This window comes from Piliocolobus tephrosceles, chromosome 5 (assembly GCF_002776525.5).
Source record: "Piliocolobus tephrosceles isolate RC106 chromosome 5, ASM277652v3, whole genome shotgun sequence".
In the NCBI taxonomy this organism is placed as follows: Eukaryota; Metazoa; Chordata; class Mammalia; order Primates; family Cercopithecidae; genus Piliocolobus; species Piliocolobus tephrosceles.
Window position 1 is genome coordinate 131,863,199 of NC_045438.1, and position 21,676 is coordinate 131,884,874.

General features: G+C 41.0%; 1 protein-coding gene across 9 annotated transcripts in view; it reads right to left on the minus strand.

The window, feature by feature from the left end:
- Positions 1–21,676, minus strand: part of C5H6orf89 (chromosome 5 C6orf89 homolog) — a 45,765-nt gene that overhangs the window by 19,052 nt on the left and 5,037 nt on the right. For 2 of the 9 annotated variants that reach the window (XM_023212680.2, XM_026448096.1), the window contains exons 3-4: positions 17,622–17,790; positions 1,053–1,260 (exon numbers count right to left, since the gene is read on the minus strand). In XM_023212680.2, the coding sequence (XP_023068448.1) occupies positions 1,053–1,241 (189 nt within the window). In that variant the 5' untranslated portion in view covers positions 1,242–1,260; positions 17,622–17,790. Of the gene's footprint in view, positions 1–1,052; positions 1,261–1,486; positions 1,618–6,234; positions 6,334–11,617; positions 11,706–14,959; positions 15,147–17,621; positions 17,791–21,676 lie in introns of those variants that run through there. The other 7 variants (XM_023212677.1, XM_023212678.1, XM_023212676.2 and 4 more) reach the window with 7 other exon arrangements.

Consider the following 21,676-nt stretch of genomic DNA (forward strand, 5'->3'; position numbering starts at 1 on the left):
GGACCAGCCTGACCAACATGGAGAAACCCTGTCTCTACTGAATTTTGAACCTGGGAGGCGGAGGTTGCAGTGAGCTGAGATCATGCCACTGCACTTCAGCCTGGGCAACAGAGCGAGATTCAGTCTCAAAAAAGGAAAAAAAAAAACACAACGAGGACAGGCGTGGTGGTTCATGCCTGTAATCCAAGCACTTTGGGAGGCTGAGGCAGGTGGATCACCTGAGGTCAGTAGTTCAAGACCAGACTGACCACCATGGAGAAACTCTGTCTCTACAAAAAATACGAAATTAGCCCAGTGTGGTGGTGCATGCCTGTAATCCCAGCTACTGGGGAGGCAGGAGAATCACTTGAACCCAGGAGGTAGAGGTTGTGGAGCCGAGATCACGCCATTGCACTCCAGTCTAGGCAACAAGAGTGAGACTCCGTCTCAAAAAAAAACACACACACACACAACAAACAAATAATAATAATAATTAAATAATAATAATATGCAAATATAACTATAAATATGCAGCTTTCATCTAGGACCTTTAACAACACAGTCAAATTTATTTATTTATTTATTTATTTATTTATTTATTTATTTATTTATTTATTTATTTTTTGAGACGGAGTCTGGCGCTCTGTCGCTCAGGCTGGAGTACAGTGGCTGGATCTCAGCTCACTGCAAGCTCCGCCTCCCGGGTTCACGCCATTCTCCTGCCTCAGCCTCCCGAGTAGCTGGGACTACAGGTGCCCGCCACCTCGCCCGGCTAGTTTTTTTGTATTTTTTAGTAGAGACGGGGTTTCACCATGTTAGCCAGGATGGTCTCTATCTCCTGACCTCGTGATCCGCCCGTCTCGGCCTCCCAAAGTGCTGGGATTACAGGCTTGAGCCACCGCGCCCAGCCCACAGTCAAATTTCCTAGTAACACATGGTAACAAGAGCAAAGGCCAATTCATTCACAGAAAAACCAAGGCTCAGTGGTGGGATCAGTCAACAATAGCATTTGTGAAGAATGTTGAAGAGTTTGTGCTCTGTTGAAGCAATTACCAACTCAGGAAATATTTTACCTTATACACAACTATAAGGAGAGGATACTGTGGGGGGGGCCTCTGAGGTTCATTCTTTTCCAGCAGTTGTCTGATAAATTTTTCAATTGCCTTCTCTGACATGCCACACTGATGGCCCGTCTGTCTCACCAAATCAACAGTCTCTGAAAGTTTGTCATAAATGCTGAGCTCGTTGGCAGCAAGATCCATGTCTTCCAATATAAAATCCCTGAGAGAGACAAGAGAAAATAAATGTAAAAAGAAAGGTGGTTTATTTAGGTACTTCCTCTTCAAAGCTACTTGACCATCTGTAGAGAAGGACCTGTTTTGTGTTTTCCGCAATCCTCTACAGACCAATACTTTTATAAAACACAATGAATACGTACAGACAATGTCAAATTGCCAAACAAGTTTTAAAATACTAGTTAACTGTGGGCCAGGAACAGTTTACAGACCTGCACTAGTTCCCAAACACTGAGGAGCACTGGTCTAGAGCACAATATGTCCTAATGGGACTCTGAAGCACTAACGACATCCAAAAAAGATTTCTGACACCAATGGTGGGAGATCTGCTACTGGTGATTTCCTAAAATAAAAAAAAAATGGATTATGCATAGTGTTGTTGGTCAATTATTTCTTTCCAATTATACCAGACAGACTTTTAGCAACACAAGAGGAAGAACTGATCACTGAAGATTACTGAACGTGACTGACTGAGAGCAACAGGCTGATAAGCTTTGTTCTTTGCAGAGCAAAGATTTCAGACAACACAAAAACCATGGCATGTGGCTTGCAGTCCTCAACACTTTTCTTTCTACTTTTTTAAAAAATTTCTTCTAGAGCAAACAGAGTCCTCATGCTTTTCTACAAATACAATTTTAGAAAATAAAGGGCATATTTTATTTGTATTTTATATACTTAAAAGACTTAAGATTTTTAACTAATTTAAAAATTCAATTTGTGTTCTTATAGTTATTTTACAGCCAGATTGTTTCATCATGTCCAGAGAACAAAAGGTAAAAAGTAATGGGGCAAAGTAGAGTTCTCTCTGTATCATTTGTAAAATGAAATTAAATAGTTCCAAGGCTGGGCTATTAATAGCTCATGTCTGTAATCCCAGCACTTCGGGAGTCCAGGGCAGGAGGATCGCTTGAGACCTGAAGTTTAAGACCAGCCTGGGCAATATAATGAGACCTCGCCTTTACAGAAAAAGAAAAGAGGCCAGGTGCGGTGGCTCATGCCTGTAATCCCAGCACTTTGGGAGGCCGAGGCAGGCAGATCACCTGAGGTCAGGAGTTTAAGACCAGCCTGACCAACATAGAGAAACCCTGTCTCTACTAAAAATACTAAATTAGCTGGGTGTGGTAGTGGGTGCCTGTAATCCCAGCTACTTGGGAGGCTGAGGCAGGAGAATCTCTTGAACTCGGGAGGTGGAGGTTGTGGTGAGCCGAGATCACGCCATTGCACTCCAGTGTGGGCAACAAGAGTGAAACTCCATCTCAAAAAAAAAAAGAAAGAAAGAAAAAGAAAAGAAAAACAAATTTTAAAAATCAGCTTGGCCTGGTGGCACACGCCTATAGTCCCAGCTACTTGGGAGGCTGGGGTGGGAGGACTGCTTGAGCCTAGGAGTTTGAGGCTGCAGTGAGCTATGATCATACCACTGCACTCCAGCCTGGGAGACAGAACGAAATCCCATCTCTAGAGAAATAAAATAAGACAAAATAATTAAATAGCTATTTAAAAAAGTGTTTATGTTACAGAACAATAATATTTTTCTTCATTTACAGGAGGAAGAAGAGTGCTTCTTTGGGTTTGTCCTCTCTTCTACTGGGCTTTATGTATTTATTTATTTTTAATACAGAGGGTCCTTTTATATCACATACTTCATTCCTACAGTACTTCTAGCCTCAAAAAGTACTGGCATAGTACATATGTATTCTCTCAGTAAGGAGATGCTGCCACCTGTAGGGTGGAGGACATAGTCACGTTGTGACAACACAACCTAGCACACACCAGCACATCTCCTCTTCCAGCAATGTGCCTCCCAATCACTCCTATCTGGTCCTCTTTATGACTATTAAGTGTTTAGTTCATTAGGTCTTAACCTGGCTTGCACATGACAATCACCTAGAAAGCATTTCATAAATGCTCATACCTGGGCATCAACTCAGACCAATTAAATCAGAATCAGAAGACTTCTAATGGTGGATTAAAGGGCATGCAATCTAGACTTTGAGGAACTGGGGGAATGAGAGAAGAGCCCACCACACTATACCCCCCACACTCAGATAAAAAGACAGTACAAACTACAGTTGAGACTTCAACAACATGGGTTTGAACTATGTGGGTACACTTAAAAGCTGTTTTTTTCCTACCAATCCAGGATAGAAAATACAGTATTTTCAGGATGCAAAAACTGCGTATACATATACAGAGGGATGACTTTTTGTATAAACAGGTTCTGCAGAATTGATTGTGAAATTTGAATATGCAAGGATTTGGGTGTATGTGGAGATCCTGGAACAAATACCCCACATATACCAAGGGACAGCTATATATTTTTTAATGTATTATTTTCAATACATGATGCTAGGACCACTGGATATCCACACATGAAAAAATGAAATTGGATCTTTCTTTTCCTTTTCTTTTTTTTTTTTTGAGACAGAGTCTTGCTCTGGTCGCCCAGGCTGGTGTGCAGTGACGCGATCTTTGCTCACTGCCACTTCTGCCTCCTGGGTTCAAGCAATTCTCCTGCCTCAGCCTCCCAAGTCTGGGATTACAGGTACCCGCCACCACGCCTGGCAAACTTTTTTGTATTTTTAGTAGAGAAGGGGTTTCACCATGTTGGCCAGGCTGGTCTCAAACTCCTGACCTCAGGCAATCCACCCACCTCAGCCTACCAAAGTGCCCGGATTACAGGTGTGAGCCACCATGCCCGGCCCTTTCTTTATACTATACATAAAAATTAACTCAAAATGGATCAAATACCTAAATTTATAAGCTAAAACGATAAAACTTCAAAGAAAGCACAGGGAGGGAGTCTTCATGATTCTGGGATTCAGCAATGGTTTCTTAGACATGATACCCAAAAAACAAGCAACAAAAGAAAAAATAAATTGGACTTCATCAAAATTAAAAACTTTTTGTAGAAGACAAGGGCAGGGGAAAAACTTTAAAAATTCTGTGTCTCAATACCATCAAGAAAGTAAAATGACAACCCACAGAATGGGAGAAAAATTTTGCAAATTATGTATCTGATAAAGGGGTGGTCTATATAGAATACATCAAGAATTATTATAAATCAGTAATAAAAAGACAACCAAATAAAAAAATAGACAAAGGATTTGAATAGCCATTTCTCCAGAAAAGATATAGAAATGGACTGGGCGCAGTGGCTCACGTGTGTAATCCCAGAGCTTTGGGAGGCCAAGGTGGCAGGATCACTTGAGGTCAGGAGTTCGAGACCAGCCTGGTCAACATGGTGAAACCCTGTCTCTACTAAAAACACAAAAATTAGCTGGGTGTGGTGGTGGGCACCTGTAATCCCAGCTACTTTGGAGGCTGAGGCAGAAGAATCACTTGAATCTGGGAGGCAGAGATTGCAATAAACCGAGATTATACCACTGCACTCCAGCCTGGGTGACAGAGTGAGACTCCACCTCAAAAAAAGATATACAAATGACCAATAAACACACAAAAAGATACTCAACATTATTAACCATCAGAGAAATGCAGATCAAAATCACAATGAGATACCATTTCACATCCACTGGGATAGCTACAATCAAGAAGTCAGACAAAAAGTGTTGGTAAGGACATGGAGGAATTGAAACTCTTGTAGACTGCCAGTGGGAACATAAAATCGTACAGCCACTACAGAAAACAGTCTGGCAGTTCCACAAAAAGTTAGGCACAGTTACCATATGACCCAGCAATTCCACCCCTAGGTATGTACCTAAGAGAACTGAAAACATATGTCCACACAAAAACTTACGCACAAATGTGAATAACACTATTCATAACAGCCCCCAAATGGAAGCAATCCAAATGTCCATGAACTGATGAAAGGATAATCACAATGTGGTAGATCCATATAATGCAAAATCACTGGACGATAAAAATGAATGCAGTACTGATATATGATCCAATATGGATGAACCTTGAAAACACTATGCTAGGTGAAAGAAGACAGTCACAAAAAACTACAGATTATATAGCTGCATTTAGATGAGAAGTCAGGAACAGACACGTCTTTTTTTTCTTAATACCTTTTAAACAAACCTGCAAGGAATAGGCAAATCTATAGAGATATAAAGTAGATTTCCAGATGGGAAGTGACTTATCTGAGACCACCCAGTCAGTTGTCACCTGAGCCTCATCTGGACCTCACATTCTTTTCACTAAGCCATTTTTGATTAGCAGCCAGGAGGATGGATTAGAAAGCATTAACAGCCATACTAACAATAACACCAAAAAACCCCCAGAAATTAAGATGCAGCATTTCCAATTAAAAATAAGTCAGGAGTAGACGATCTCTCGAAAATGAGATCATAGCTGATTTTTATTTTCTTTGTGATTTTCACATTTCTCAAACTTTTCCTGTATCAATTTTGTAATCACAAAATTCTCACAGTCACTTCTAAGGAACATGATTGGGCACAAAATGAGTCAGAGATGTACAGCAATGCATGACTGTGGCACCACAGGGAAGAAGCAAGGCATGATTTGCCATGCCAATGACTTTCTGGTTCTCCATAGAGTTGTATTCAAATATTACAGCTGGAAAAATGAAACAGCACTGAACTTGGAGACAAGCTTTGCCAATTGCTAGTGAGATGATTTCAGTTAAATTACTTGGTCTATTTCTGCATCCAAAAAATAAGAGGATTGGATCACAAATTTTAGAGTCTCACTCTAAAATTCTAAGAATCTATGAACACTTCAGGAAGGAGAAAAATTCAATTCATTAGAAACTAAAGACGCATGTTCAATTGCATTCCTATTCCTGTTCCCACCCTATATGCCAGGTGGTTGCTAAACACTCTAGAAACATTATCTCAGTGAAACCACTGTGATCCCATAAGGTAGCTGTGATCGATTCCATTTCATACATGTTCAAGGCTCGGAAAGGTTTCATAACTTGCCAGGATGTGAACCCAAGTGTCCTGAATTCAGGGTTGGTGCATGCTGCCTCCCTTACCAAGTATTTTCCTATTCTGAGCTGGCAGTTCGGAAACCATGTGTCTCTTGATCACAACCGAGCGGCTGAGAACTGGAAAATGATTGACTACAATGATTCCTGCAAATAGAGCAAAGTGATAACTTATAATTATAATATTTTTCACATCTTGGTTCTGTGATTAGTGATTCTGAGATGCCATTTTCCTGTTTAAATTAATAAAGACATTCTATGAAAGCAAGCAGGAATAATATTCATTTAAATACATTACAATTCATTATCTAACAATACCCAGTCAAAACCCATTAAAACTCAGTAGAGGACCAGAATGGAAAGGATCTAGAAAGGACTTCTAGAAAAAAAATTCCAGTGAAAAACTAGCGTGCATGTTGGGAGGTGGGGTCACATGCAGGTATCCCTGAGGCAAAACAGAACATCACATTGGTGTGCTGGTAGGAGAATCCTGAAGCAGACTGAAGTACAGGTGAGGAAAACAGGATTAATCATCATCATTTTTGATGGCTGTTTTGCAACCTTTGTAAGCCTCCTCATGTCTCTTTTTTTTTTTTTTTTTTTTTTTTTTGAGACAGAGTCTCACTGTGTTGCCTAGGTTGGAGTGCAGTGGTGCAATCTTGGCTCGCTGCAAGCTCCACCTCCTGGGTTCAAGTGATTCTCATGCCTCAACCTCCTGAGCAGCTGGAATTACAGGCTGGGATTAAAGGGATGATCTTTTTTGTTGTTTAATTACTACCATATCCAACCAAATGCCAACAGTATCCCTCTAGCAAGACAATACAAAATGGCACATGCCACCATACCCAGCTAATTTTTCTATTTTTAGTAGAGACAGGGTTTCACCATATTGGCTAGGCTGCTCTCAAACTCCTGGCCTAAAGTGATCCACTCACCCTGGCCTCCCAAAGTGCTGGGATTACAGGCATGAGCTACTGCGCCTGGCCTGTAAGCCCTTTCCATATACATAAAAATCTTTTTTTTTTTTTTTTTTTGAGACGGAGTCTCGCTCTGTCACCCAGGCTGGAGTTCAGTGGCTGGATCTCAGCTCACTGCAAGCTCTGCCTCCCGGGTTCACGCCATTCTCCTGCCTCAGCCTCCCCAGTAGCTGGGACTACAGGCGCCCGCCACCACGCCTGGCTAGTTTTTGTATTTTTAGTAGAGATGGGATTTCACTGCGTTAGCCAGGATGGTCTCGATCTCCAGACCTCATGATCCGCCCGCCTCGGCCTCCCAAAGTGCTGAGATCACAGGCGTGAGCCACCGCGGCTGGCCTAAAAATCTTATTAAACTCCCAGTTTGTATCACAAAAAAAAAAAAAAAATAAGTTTCTTTTCTTGTTGGGTAATTCAAGTTAGAATGATATTACAACACTGAGTATATTTTTGCAAGCCGTGCATCCTTCTTTCCAGAGATTGTGACACATTTCTCAAGTTATCAGAAAGGTAGTTAACGGCAACGTGACAACGTTTCTAAGAACACCTGTGGATTTTGATGATAAGCCCTCTTTCTGGCTTTGGTTATATCAGTAGTCCTAAACTGGAAAAGATTCTGTCCCCAGGGATGCCTGGAGACACTTTTTACTGTCTTGCTAGGGGGACACTACTGGGATTTGGTTGGATACGATGGTAATTAAACAACAACAAAAAATCTCATTCCTTAAAAAAAAAAAAAAAAAAAAAAAATCAAAGCCAGGCATGGTGGCTCACACCTGTAATCCCAGCACTTTGGGAGGCTGAGGCGGTCAGATCATGAGGTCAGGAGATCAAGACCATCCGGGCTAACACGCTGAAACTCCATCTTTACTAAAAATACAAAAAATTAGCCGGGCATGGTGGTGGGCACCTGTAATCCCAGCTACTCGAGAGGCTGAGGCAGGAGAATGGAGTGAACCCGGGAGATGGAACTTGCAGTGAGCCGAGATCGCACCACTGCACTCCAGCCTGGGTGACACAGCGAGACTCCGTCCCAAAAAAAAAAAAAAAATCAAACACAAGGTCATTGCTATGCATCAAGCATGAGAGGATTGAGTGAAATCAGCTGAGGCTTGATGGCAATCCATTTACCTGCAGAAAGTAGTTCCAACTCTGGCTGAAGTGAGCTTTGCCACAGGGGGAAATTCTGAAGAGTTAGCCTGATTCTAACAGTGGCATAGACCTGCAAGGGCACAGGCAGGATCACTAGAGGACACTACTTTAGAATAATAGTTCTCAGGGTAATTCTGCTCCAAAGGGGACATTTGGCAATGTCTGAAGACATTTTTGATTACCAAAACTGGACAGAAGTTGGGCATAGCAGCACATACCTATAGTCCCAGCTACTCGAGGGCCTGAGGCAGGAGGATCACCTGAGGCCAGCAGTTAGAGGCTGCAGTGAGTTATGATCACGCCTGTGAATAGCAACTGCACTCCAGCCTGGGCAACATAGGAAGGCTCCAGGTTCAAAAAAAAAAAAAAATTAAAAATCAACAAACTGGAGGAGTACTATTAGCATCCGGTGGGCAAAGACTAAACATCCTGCAATGCACAGGAGAGCCTCCTCCCACCCCTCCTCAAAACGAGGTTGAGAAACCTTGCTTTCAAGAGAGGCCTGTGGGAGGTAAGCCAGAGAGTTGTTTCACTTCTGGAGTACTTCAGAAATAGGAGAAGACAAGTGAGAGCTCTGATGAGATGTTCTCCACAATTCCTTCTGGGTCTCTGTCTATGAAGAAACAGGGTAGAGGCATATATGACAGAAAAACTCGGATAGAACTTACCAATACAAATGTTTGTTTAAAGCAGAAAGCAAGTTAAGAGAAATGTAAACTTCTCTTTTGTCCTGTGTAACAGACAACTAATTCCTCCATAGAGATAAGGAAGTTCTGAACACTCATATGTCATTACCCTGGAGTCTCTGTTTTCTGAAGAGCTATGCCAGCGAGGCAACTCTAAGATAGAAAACTGATTCATCTAAAGCATAAAAGGGGAAACAGTACAGTTCAAAAGAAAGTTTCAAAAGTCCATCAAGATATGTCCAATCTTCAACACTAGGAGCTATATTCAGAGTAAATCAAATTTTCTTTTTTCCCTACTTGGCTCTTTAATATTACACTACCCATGTAGTATGGTATCCATTCTTTAGTGTTATGAATATATTCCATTCTACTTTATCCAGTGATTCCCATTAATTAAAGATACGTTCTAGTAAAGAAAAAGTGCTCCTTCAACCATTGTGGAAGACAATGTGCCGATTCCTCAAGGATCTAGAACTAGAAATACCATTTGACCCAGCCATCCCATTACTGGGTATATACCCAAAGGATTATAAATCATGCTGCTATAAAGACACATGCACACGTATATTTATTGCAGCACTATTCACAACAGCAAAGACTTGGAACCAACCCAAATATCCATCGATGATAGACTGGATTAAGAAAATGTGGCACATACACACCATGGAATACTATGCAGCCATAAAAAAGGATGAGTTCATGTCCTTTGTAGGGACATGGATGAAGCTGGAAACCATCATTCTGAGCAAACTATCGCAAGGACAGAAAACCAAACACCGCATGTTCTCACTCATAGGTGGGAATTGAACAATGAGAACACTTGGACACAGGGTGGGGAACATCACACACCGGGGCCTGTAGTGTGGTGGGGGGAAGTGGGAAGGGATAGCATTAGGAGATATACCTAATGTAAATGACTAGTTAATGGATGCAGCACACCAACATGGCACATGTATACATACGTAACAAACCTGCACGTTGTGCGCATGTACCCTAGAACTTAAAGTACAATTAAAAAAAAAGAAAAAGTGCTCCTTAGATTATAAGAACCACTACAAAGAAACAAACATCAATTAAAAGGAAAAATAACTGATAAAACATTAAAACGATTAATATGATTTAAAATAGTAACTTAAAACTACAATAAATGCTTAAACTTTACAATCAAGGCACAGGCAGGGCACAGTGGTTCACACTTGTAATCCCAATACTTTGGGAGGCTGAGGCGGGTGGATCACTTGGGGCCAGGAGTTCGAGATCAGCCTGGCCAACATAACATAGCGAAACCCTGTCTCTACTAAAAATACAAAAATTAGCCAGGCATGGTGACGCACGCCTGTAATCCCAGCTACTTGGGAGGCTGAGGCATAAGAATTGCTTGAAGCTGGGAGGTGGAGGTTGCAGTGAGCAGAGATCACACCATGGCACTCCAGTCTGAGCAACAGAGTGAGACTCTGTCTCAAAAGAATAAAGAATTTAAAAAGAAATGTAGTGTATACATACAATGGAATATTATTCAGCCTTAAAAAAGAAAGAAATCAAGATATTTGTAACAACATGGATAGACCTGGAGGACATTATGCTAAGTGAAATAAGCCAGACACAGAAGGATAAATACTACATGATACCACTTGTACAATTAATCTAAAATAGCTAACTCATAGAAGCAAAGAACAGAATGGTGGTTACAGGAGGCTGCAGGCAGGGGGAAACAGGGAGGTACTGGGCAAAGAATACAAAGTTTCAGTTATACAATATGAATAACTCCTAGAGACCTACTACACAGCACAGTGCCTAGAGTTAACAATACTGTATTGTATATTTAAAAATATGCTAAGAAGGCAGGTCTTACGTTAAGTGTTCTTATTGCTAACAGTAATAATAAATAAGAAGGCAGGAGGAAACTTGGAGGTTGATGGATAGGTTGATGGCACAGATTGTAGTGATGGTTTCACAAGCGTATTCTTATGTCCAAATTCATCAAGTTGTACACATTAAATATGTACAGCTTTTTGTACAAAAATAGTACAATGAATATCTGGACATCCTTTACTTAGATTCACCAGTTATCTCCATTTGGCTATATTTTCTTTCTGTTTTTACCAGAACTACTTGAAAGTTACTTGCAACACATTATGAAATCATTTCTAAATATTTCAACATGCATCTCCTAAGAATAAGGACGTTATTCTATACAACCATTGGCATTATTACCATACCCATTAAAATGAGTAATTCTCTTAATATTACCTAATACTCAGTCTATAGTCAAATTTCTTTAACTATCAAATTTTTTAGAAAGACCATATAGCTATTTACAAATCCAGGATCCAACCAATGACCACATATTGAATTTGGCTGCCGTGCCTCTCTTTAATCTACTTAAATCCAGAACAAGTTCCCAGCATTTTTTTTTCACCTTTTATGACATTGACCTTTTTGAAGCAGAAGTCTCCACATTTTAAGCTTACCTTTACTTGCTTCCATCCTCACCTTTTACAGTTTCTACTATTAGAAAAATGCCATAATCCTTCCTTTCTAAGTTTCTGGTACTGTTTCCCTCCCCTCCTCCCTTCAGAGGCAAGCTCCTTTGGGGGTTGGGGGGAGAAAGTCACTCACTTTCTTGTTTCTCAGGTTTCCATTCATTTATTAACCTGTTGAAATCATATTTCTGTCTCCTCACTCCAACAACATTGCTTTCACTGAGGCCACAGATGGCTTTCTAAACGCCAAGATCGAAGGACTTTTTTTCAGTTATTACCTTATCTGAACTCTGCAGCAGCTGCTGTTGCTACTCCATTATCTCCCACAAGTGTACTCAAACCTTAACGTAATTCTCTCGTTCTCTTCCCAAGTGCTGGTATCCACCATAGTTATCCTTGACCTTCTTATTCCCTCCAACGCTTCGACCACCAGCTATTAGTGATTCCCAAATCTCTTCTCCAGTCTACGACTCTCTCCAGGGTTCAAGACCCATTTATCTACCTGCCTACCAGACACAATGATCCAAGTTTCCCGTAGCTCCCTATATGTAATGTGTCAATAACCGAACTTACTGTTTTTCCCCTTTAACCCATTTCTCCTACTGCACTCCTTTTCTTAATGGAAACAGTAATCCTCCAAATTTAAAAACTATTCTCCTCCTACCTCATTCCCACCAATGAAACTATCACTAAGTCCTCTTGATTCAGCCTCCTATATAATTCTCACATTCATCCCCTCCTCTCTACCTCTGTATTAATGGCACAGTTAAGGCCCTCAACGTCTTTCCTACGGACCAACGCAAAGAGTAGTTAATTTCTATACTTCCAGTTCTCCTCTTCCAAAATCCATCCTCTACCTTGTCCAGTTTTTTATTTTTCATTTTATTTTTATTTTTTGAGACAGGATCTCACTCTTCGCTCAGGCTGGAGTGCAGTGACACAATCTCAGCTCACTGCAACCTCCGTCTCCTGACTTCAAGAGATTCCCGTGCCGCAGCCTCCCGAGCAGCTGGGAGTACAGGCGCATGCCACCACACTCAGCTAAATTTTGTATTTTTTTGGTAGACACCGGGTTTCACCATGTTGGTGAGACTCCTGACCTCAAGTGATCCGCTCACCTCAGCCTCCCAAAGTGTTGGCATTACAGGCGTGAGCCACCGCACTTGGCCACTTATTTTTTTGAAACACAAATTGGTTCATGCTAAGCACCTTCCAACACTCCCCATCCTCTGCAGGAGCAGTTTAGCATGGCGACTAAGAACACAGATACTGGAGTTGGAAAAAGCTGGATGCAAATTCTAGATTTTACCACTTAGTGTGTGGCCATGAGACACTACTTATCCTCTCTAAGCCTCAGAGTTTTCATGTATAAAATGGGGATAATTATTTCTACCCCACAATGTTTTAAGAGAGTTATAAAATGATGTAACACATTTGTTCCAATAGCCAGACAAATTAAATACCTAATAACAATCATTTTAAGATAAAGTCCCAAGTCAAGCATGGTGGCTCATGCCTGTAATCCCAACACCGGGAGGCTGAGGTGGCAGGACTGCTTGAGCCCAGCAGTTCAAGACCAGCCTGGGCAACATAGCAAGACTTTGACTCTACAAAAAAATAAATAAATAAAAATTGTCCGAGTGTGGTGGTGCACGCCTGCAGACCCAGCTACTCGGGAAGCAGAGGTGGGAGGGTAGCTTGAGCCCAGGAGTTTGAGGCTGCAGTGAACCATAATCGCACCACTGCACTCCAACCTGGGTGATGGAGTGAGATTCTATCTTTTTTTTTTTAAGATAAAGTCCAAATTACTTACCATGGCCCTTATGATCTGGTCCCTGCCTACCTGTTCAGTTTCATTTCCCATCAATCCTTCTTCACATTCTACACTGTCACACTGTTTCATATCTTTTTGCTTTTGCATATACAATTTCCTCTGCCTAAAAAGCCTAATCTCCAGTGCTTTGTCCAGTAAGTGAACTCTTTAAGACACTGACCTCAGTTTTGTCCTATGAACCTCTAGGGCTTTGTATTACATCTATTTTCCTGTCTACCTCCCACCCTAAATAGTGTTTCTTGAAAGCAGAGATAAATGGAGAAAACACAAAAAACTAAGAATAGACATGGGAATTCACCTCAGATGTTGAATCAGATCAATGTTGAACAAATTTATAGTTATCATTCTGAACTCAATGTAACTCATGGCTCATGCTTTATTCACGTTTTATTCTTTTATTCTTTTTTAAAAATGCAGAGGTCGGGAGGCTGAGGCAGGAGAATGGGGTGAACCGGGGAGGCGTAGCTTGCAGTGTGCCGAGGTCGCGCCACTGCACTCCAGCCTGGGCGACAGTGCGAGACTCCGTCTCAAAAAAAAAAAAAAAAAAAAAGGCACAGGTAGCATCAATGTGATGAGGGTTTAACGTTAGCAGGTTAGGAATCTAGCATTTGGACATGGTTTTTGGTGTGTGGAGTAGCTGTCGAGGAACAGGTATTCAAAGCAGGTCTTGAAAAATCCTTCAGTCCAAGGCAGAAAAGGCCTGACAGAGAAACAGGACCTCTTTCTGGTACGCAAGTTGGGCTATGTGAACCTTTAGTCAAAACTTCAATGTAGCAGAATTGAATTTATTAGTTTTTATTTTAAAGGCACGTTGTTCCCTAGAGGGAAATTTTGACAACTCAAATTCAAATAAATGAATTTGTTAAGGGAGAGAGGTCTATAGAAGATTCCACCACAGGAACTACCAAATGAGCAATCAGAAAAGCCAGAATACTAAGTATCTGGAAGTAGTCTCTGTTATAAAGTGATTGATGACTAAATACTTTAAAAGAAACATTTGCGAATACTATGGCTATGAGGGCTCTAAGACTAGAAAAAGTGTGGCCTGCCTGCACAGTTAACAGTCATAAAATGCTACAAAACACGACGCAGGCAAATTTCCTTCTACTAAGAGGTGATTACAAACAACTATTTTACTTGTGTCAATAAACCAAGTCATATTTCTTTCTGAAATCCAAGATACCAGGTTTATCACATACCAAGTACACGCTTGAAGAAAAAAAAAATTATTGCCCCCTAACAATTATTAGAAAAACATCTTTCAGAAGGGGGTGGGGAATCTACTCTTAATTTCTTAAAAATTCCGTCAAAAGGGCAGAAATCTGGACTTCATTAGCAACGCTCAAGTTTTGGACACTGCTGTGATGCCTGAGAAGCAAGTTCAAGCAAGGTCGACCTCGTTTTGCTCTCCCCAGCGGAGTTAAGGAAAGTGACAGATGTCTTAAGGGAGTCGACCCCGGGGGAGCTGCCAGGGATTGCTGTCAGTCTACAAAACCGGAGAGGCTCAGAAAAGGGATCTGCGCTGGGATAGAGGATGGTAGCAGCGGCGACGAGCGGCTGCTTGAGAATGTCAGAGACGGGCGCGGCGGCGAGGCTGTCACAGGGCGGCCTCCCCCCACCCAGCCTCGGGCCCCAGTCACTCACATGCGGGGCTCGCATCCCCTCGGGCTCCTCCCGCCTCGCGGACAGCTGCCGCCTGGCAAGGAGGATGGACAACTTCCTGTTTCCGGGAGCGCGACCCGGAAGCAATCCCCATTCCATGGGGGAGGCCTTGTCCCCTACAGTAGCTTCTCCTCTGGTCCAGCGCTTCCGCCCAAAACGGAACACACAGCTTCGTGGCGAGCGCGGGAGCTCTCGCGATATCTGGAGAGTGCAGGTTCTTGCTCCCCCTGGCGTCCTTCTCCCGCTCCGGCTCTTTTCGCCCTAGTCCTAAATCCTTGTCTCCCTTATTTACCTGGACTGACACACAGACTTCATAGCTGAACTGATCCATTGAACGAGCATTTACTGAGTCCCGTACTATGTGTCAGGCAGTGTGTTAGGCATTAAGGGATGGGAGTGGAAGGGAAACAAATGAAGAGCAGCCCCTTCCTTCCGGAAGCTCCTACTCTTGAGAAAGACAAACAAATCCCTCCAATTTACACTCAGCCCACTCATTACTGAGAGCTTACTCTGTTGATAAAAACTTCAGCTGAATTAAGTTTAAAGGAGTTTAATTGAGCAATGAAAGATTCGCGAATCAGGCAACCCCCAGAATCACAGCAGATTCACAGACTACCAGGGTGCCTCATGGTCAGAACAAATTTATAGACAAAAAAAGGCAAAGGGAGGTACAGGAATCGGAAGTAGGGTACAGAAACAGGAGGTTGGTTACAGCTCAGTGTTTGCCTTCTTTGAACGCAGTTTGAACATTCAGCAGGCTGTGAGTGGTTGAAGTATGGCCACTGGGATTGGCCACCACTCAGTTATTATTACAGGTGTATGCTATTAGCTTAGGTTTTCAATTTTGTTTGACTATTAAGCTACATTACAGTTCATCCACAAGGACTTAAATATAGAAGGACAAAGTCCTTCTCAGGCCATATTTAGTTTGCCTTAACAATTCCCCTGTTTTGGTCATTTTCTCAATTTTGAGAGAATGACCAAAACCTTAGTCATTGATGTTATCACTGTCATAAGTGTACCTATATGGTTTTGAAACTCACTAGGAAACAATAGAACAGTGGGTTTTGCAGGGAGAGAATAAGGACTGAGTAGAGGATACCTCCTTATGCTGGAACATCCTGTTTACAGGAGAAAAACAAAACCTGGTCTGTTTTAGCATTTACGTGTTTTTTTAAAGCCTTAGTTTGATTATGTCACATTTAGCATGAGTGACTCCATTTTAGTTTGGTTTGGTTTGTTGGGGCCTAGTGCATGAGCTCAGTCCAAAATAATGGCCTCCCATAATTTTGTTTAAAAAAAAATTTCCCACTTTTGGCCAGGTTCTTACTTAGGTGACAGTGTGACCAGAACTTAGGGCCTTAGCACCACTCTCAGTTACCACCATTTTGGGTTTCCGGTCTCAGCATGTCATTCATAGGTTACTGTGCCCTCATGGTCACACATTTCTTTCAGTTTTCATTATTCCAGTTGAAGAGAGACCATTTGACATTCTAGAGATGGCTGCATGGAAGCATTAAAAACCTTTGAGAGAATACAGTGCACCAGGGAGACTATCATTATGATTATCGGGCGGATAATAGCAAGAGTTTGGAGTATGCTCCTTACACAGGGTCCCCATAAGCCAAACCCCTAAAATTAAATAGATAAAAGAATAAGCTAGATGAAGAGTCTACTTCCTTGACCAAGTGGTCTTTTCACTAATCCCCTACAACTGAATATTTATTTTTATTGTATTTACTTTTTGAGAGGGAGTCTCGCTCTGTCACCAAGGCTGGAATGCAGCAGTGCAATCTCAGCTCACTGCAACTTCCGCCTCCTGGGTTCAAGTGATTCTTCCACCTCAGCCTCTTGAGTAGCTGAGATTACAGGCACCTGCCACCATGCCAGGCTAATTTTTGTATTTTTAGTAGAGACAGGGTTTTGCCATGTTGGCCAGACTGGTCTTGAACTCCTGACCTCAGGGGATCCACCCACCTCTGCCTCCCAAAGTGCTGAGGTTACGGGCATGAGCCACTGTGCCTGGCTAGAATTGTTTATAATTTACATTTGCTTTTTTCTCCATAGGCCACAAGTGTCAGCAGCTGCACAGGTACTTCTCTGTTTAGCCAATTCTATTATTTAGTATAACTTTCACAGGAGAATTTAAAATCTGTTGTAGAACGATAGCCTTTAAAGTAGAATTTGCTGTAGAGCCTATTATGAGGGAGACATTTCAAATTATTGCCTCTTTTATTCTAAACCATGGAAAAAGGACCTAACAAATGATGTCTTTCTAGAAGAGTGAAGGCCTCTTGTCAATGTTCTCTTTAATTCATGATGTGGGTTTGACTGATTATGAGGCAATATATATACCACTAAAGTTTGTTACCTACATTGGGCCTTCATCTTTTATCTATTGAAATATAAGGTTATTCATGTTTAAGGCTGGTTGCAAAATCCTTCACAAATAAAAGTATACCCTCTAAGTGCATATAATAGACCCCCTTTTAATTTCTATTGTTCATAGAGGCATAAACAACGAAAAAATATTCAAAGATAAGAGTCTTGTGATAGTAGAAGTTTAGATCTATGATCTTGGAAAAGCTCTTCACATCAAGGATGCCATCTTCTTCTGGGGAGAAACTTTTCTGGTTAGTCTTACCTTAAGGGTTCCTTCCAATGGGTGTACAGTTCCAGGAGTGTGGAGGGACCCTTCTCAGTTGTGAGATTATGAACCCAAGGTTTAAAGCTCCAAAGTTTTGCTGTAGTGTGGATGGCAAGGACAGTCTTTATCTTTCTCTGGTGTTCTCAGATGATCCAATCTGCAGGTTCTAGATTGTGAAGGGATTGTCCTCAGTGAATCATAAAAAGTTTTCTTTGCCTAGTGAAAATACACTATAATCTACATCAGCCCTGTTGCATGGGAAAGCTTTTATACAATCAGAAAACATGCATTGAAAATGACAATTGAATGAAATCCCTTTATAAATGTTTAAATGGCCCATAGGTAGCCAAATGCATCTGAAGCTTTGATTGTCTTTCCAGGAATATGGAACCAAACACTGGATTTAAACTATTTCTGCAATGTATAAGTCACCACATCAAAATATTAAATTTGGATTATTTTATCTTTTCCAGAACCTTTAATAACAAAAGCTTTAAGGACTCAAGAAGGACAAGGTGGCTATCCTGGTTCTTCATGAGTCCATGCTTAACACTGGACTTATGTTCTCTTGAATACTAGTTGTTTCTCCAATTTATGTGTATAGCACTGATAAGTAATGGGTTATCATAGGTAATTTGACTTAGACCATGGAGTTCATTCAAATTGTATATTTAAACAATTTTAGTATTGGCTAATTTAGCACGATAATCTAGAGCTTGATTTTCAAAGGTTTGTTAAATACCAAAGGTTCAAAACACTGGATATTACAAAATAGAATCTTAGGTTACCGGCCAGGTGTGGTGGCTCACGCCTGTAATCCCAGCACTTTGGGAGGCCGAGGCGGGCGGATCACGAGGTCAGGAGATCGAGACCATCCTGGCTAACACGGTGAAACCCCGTCTCTCCTAAAAATACAAAAAAATTAGCCGGGCATGGTGGCGGGCGCCTGTAGTCCCAGCTACTCAGGAGGCTGAGGCAGGAGACTGGTGTAAACCCAGGAGGCAGAGCTTGCAGTGAGCCGAGATTGTGCCACTGCACTACAGCCTGGGCAACAGAGCGAGACTCCGTCTCCAAAAAAAAAAAAAAAAAAAAGAAAAAGAATCTTAGGTTACCATAAGTCATTCATTTAGCCAAAATGATAACCTAAAAAATTTTAAAGGAAAAAACAGTATTTTGATAGGAAGGAGACTTAGCTTTCCAAACAAGATCCAATGAGGATAGCATGAGGCCAATTGACTGTCTCTTTTCTTTCCTTCCCCCACCTTTTTTTTTTTGTAGTTTACTTAAAAGGTAAACAAAAACCTTTCATTATCTTTTAATATTAAATAAAAATCCTTTCTAAAAGAGAAAACCAAATTTTATGTTTCCATTAGTGTATTTTTAATGTTAAAGCTAGTTTTTAATGACATTTTATAAATCTATTCAGTTTTAATTAGTTTGACCATAAGGTAAGATTTTTATAAATCTTTTATAATCCTTTACTATTTTTTTTCTCAGAGCAGAACAATCTTCTAAGAAAACTCTCTTGTGCTTTTATTCCAATGTCCAATTTATGGAAAAAAAACTGAATAATGCCATTTTAACTTTAGCCAATATGTTCACACATAGAATCCTTATAATTAATTGTTTTTTTTTTTTTTTTTTTGAGATGGAGTTTCGCTCTTGTTGCCCAAGCTGGAGTGCAATGGCGTGATCTTGGCTCGTTGCAACCTCCGCCTCCTGGGTTCAAGTGATTCTCCTGCCTCAGCCTCCCCAGTAGCTGGGATTACAGGTGTGCAACACCATACCTGGCTACTTTTTTGTATTTTTAGTAGAAATGGCATTTCACCATGTTAGCCAGGCTGGTCTCGAACTCCTGACCTCAGGTGATCCACCCACCTCGGCCTCCCAAACTGCTGGGATCACAGGCATGAGCCACCGTGCCCGGCCTCTATTATTTATTTATTTATTTATTTATTTATTTATTTATTTAGAGACGGAGTCTCGCTCTGTCGCCCAGGCTGGAGTGCAGTGGCTGGATCTCAGCTCACCGCAAGCTCCGCCTCCCGGGTTTACGCCATTCTCCTGCCTCAGCCTCCCGAGTAGCTGGGACTACGTTAGCTGGGACTACAGGTGCCCGCCACCTCGCCCGGCTAGTTTTTTGTATTTTTTAGTAAAGACTGGGTTTCACTGTGTTAGCCAGGATGGTCTTGATCTCCTGACCTTGTGATCTGCCAGTCTCGGCCTCCCAGAGTGCTGGGATTACAGGCTTGAGCCACCGTGCCCGGCCTATAATTAATTTTTATAAACCTTCCACAATTGTTCAAACCTTTAGCTTTATTTAATTTAAAACAATCCTTTAACCCTCCAACCTAGGCAAAAATTTACATTCCTATATTTTCTTATAATCTCTTACAAAAAACACATTTCATTCTCCTTATACACCTTGCATGTAAACCTATTTTTTCAGTAGTCTCAATTACATATTACAATGTTAACTCTTAGCAACTTTTACTTTTGGCGAAAACCTTGGTAAGTAAGGGATTTTAATTATATACTCGGTGTGGAGCTCAGGACCCAGACAGAAATGCAGAAAAAGGTCCGACTCTTTCCAGCATCTAACTCCAGGTGTCCCAGGCCTTACCTAGCTGTGAAGCAGGCAGGCTGTACAGTTGAGTCATGGTGACATTTTATGAAGCATTTAGGAGGCCTAATCACCTTTAAATTGTACAACATTTCTGGCATAAATTCCTTTTCATAAATTCTTTCACAAATTACACAGACTATGTATGATATGTTTAGACTTTCTGACTTGCCCTAAACATCCCTCTTTTTAAACAACTAGTCATTTTACTTTAGGACAAGAATTTACCATACAACATCCTTTCTTACATAAAACCTGTTTTCTTTATACTCTTTGTATAGCTAGGGGGCATGGCTAATTCCATATATCCCCAGGCCTTATTTAGAATTTAACGTCTCCAAAATAAGTCGAACAATTTTCAAAAGTCAAAGCAGTTTATGACCTTAAAGCATATAGCAAAGCTAATATCTGACCTGCATAATTTAGACAAAATGTCTTTATTTTATCAATAATATTTAAAGCTGTTTTTATTTCCCAAAGATTACTAAAGTTACATGAACTAAAAGGCATTACAGTTTTTATTTTGCTTTCAAAATATTTAAGTGCTTCTTTTTGTTTAAGCCAATTAATTAGAGCTCTTTTATATAAGCTTTACACACAAAACATATGTAATTAGACAGACAGACAGAAGAAGATTACTATAGTAGTTGTAAGATTTTTCATTTGCCAGTTTTTAAGTTTCTTAATTGGTTAGTGGCTTGGAAGAACAGGGCCAGGAAAAGAGTTTCTGGTGCCTCCTGTTTTTCCCATGGATTCCAGGCCATTAGAGCCTGAATATCCACTTATAGTTAACCTGACTTTTAACCATAGCACTCTTTAATGAAATCCTTTTAAAATTTCTTATTACTGATTTTACTCAGGCCAAATGGCTGATATTTCTGGCTTTTGAACTTTACCAAAGGTAACCTCCTAGGTGCTCAAGGAAGGAAAATTTAAGATAGTCTGTGGAGGAGAAAAGACTAGACAAGGTTATACAGATATTAAACCAAAAAGAACTTACTTCCTAAGCAGGGAATGAAACTGGAACTGCCAGGGTGAAAGGCCAGTGAGCCACAGCACAGAGCAGTCTCTACTGCCCTTCCCAGAAGGAGTCTAGAGTAGTTAATTTTGAGCTTGCAGAGGCTTTAATTTTTAGAGCTAACTATGATTAATCGTAAAATTCCTGTTCCCTGGAAAGTGGAGACCAAGAGAAAGTACTGCCATGTGGTTACAAGGTCAAGCTCCCAAGGACATAAAACAAGATGAAGACCCCATCCAGTTTTTTTGTTTGTTTGTTTCAGGGACCTGCTGGAAAGTTTGTTATTGACCAGCGAGCTTATGGGGTCCTAAGCCCATGTTTTATCCTAAGGCACCCCTTGACCCATAAAAACAAATTCATAGCACAAATACATCAGTTTAAGACTAGCCTCAGAATTTTTTTCACGTTAAT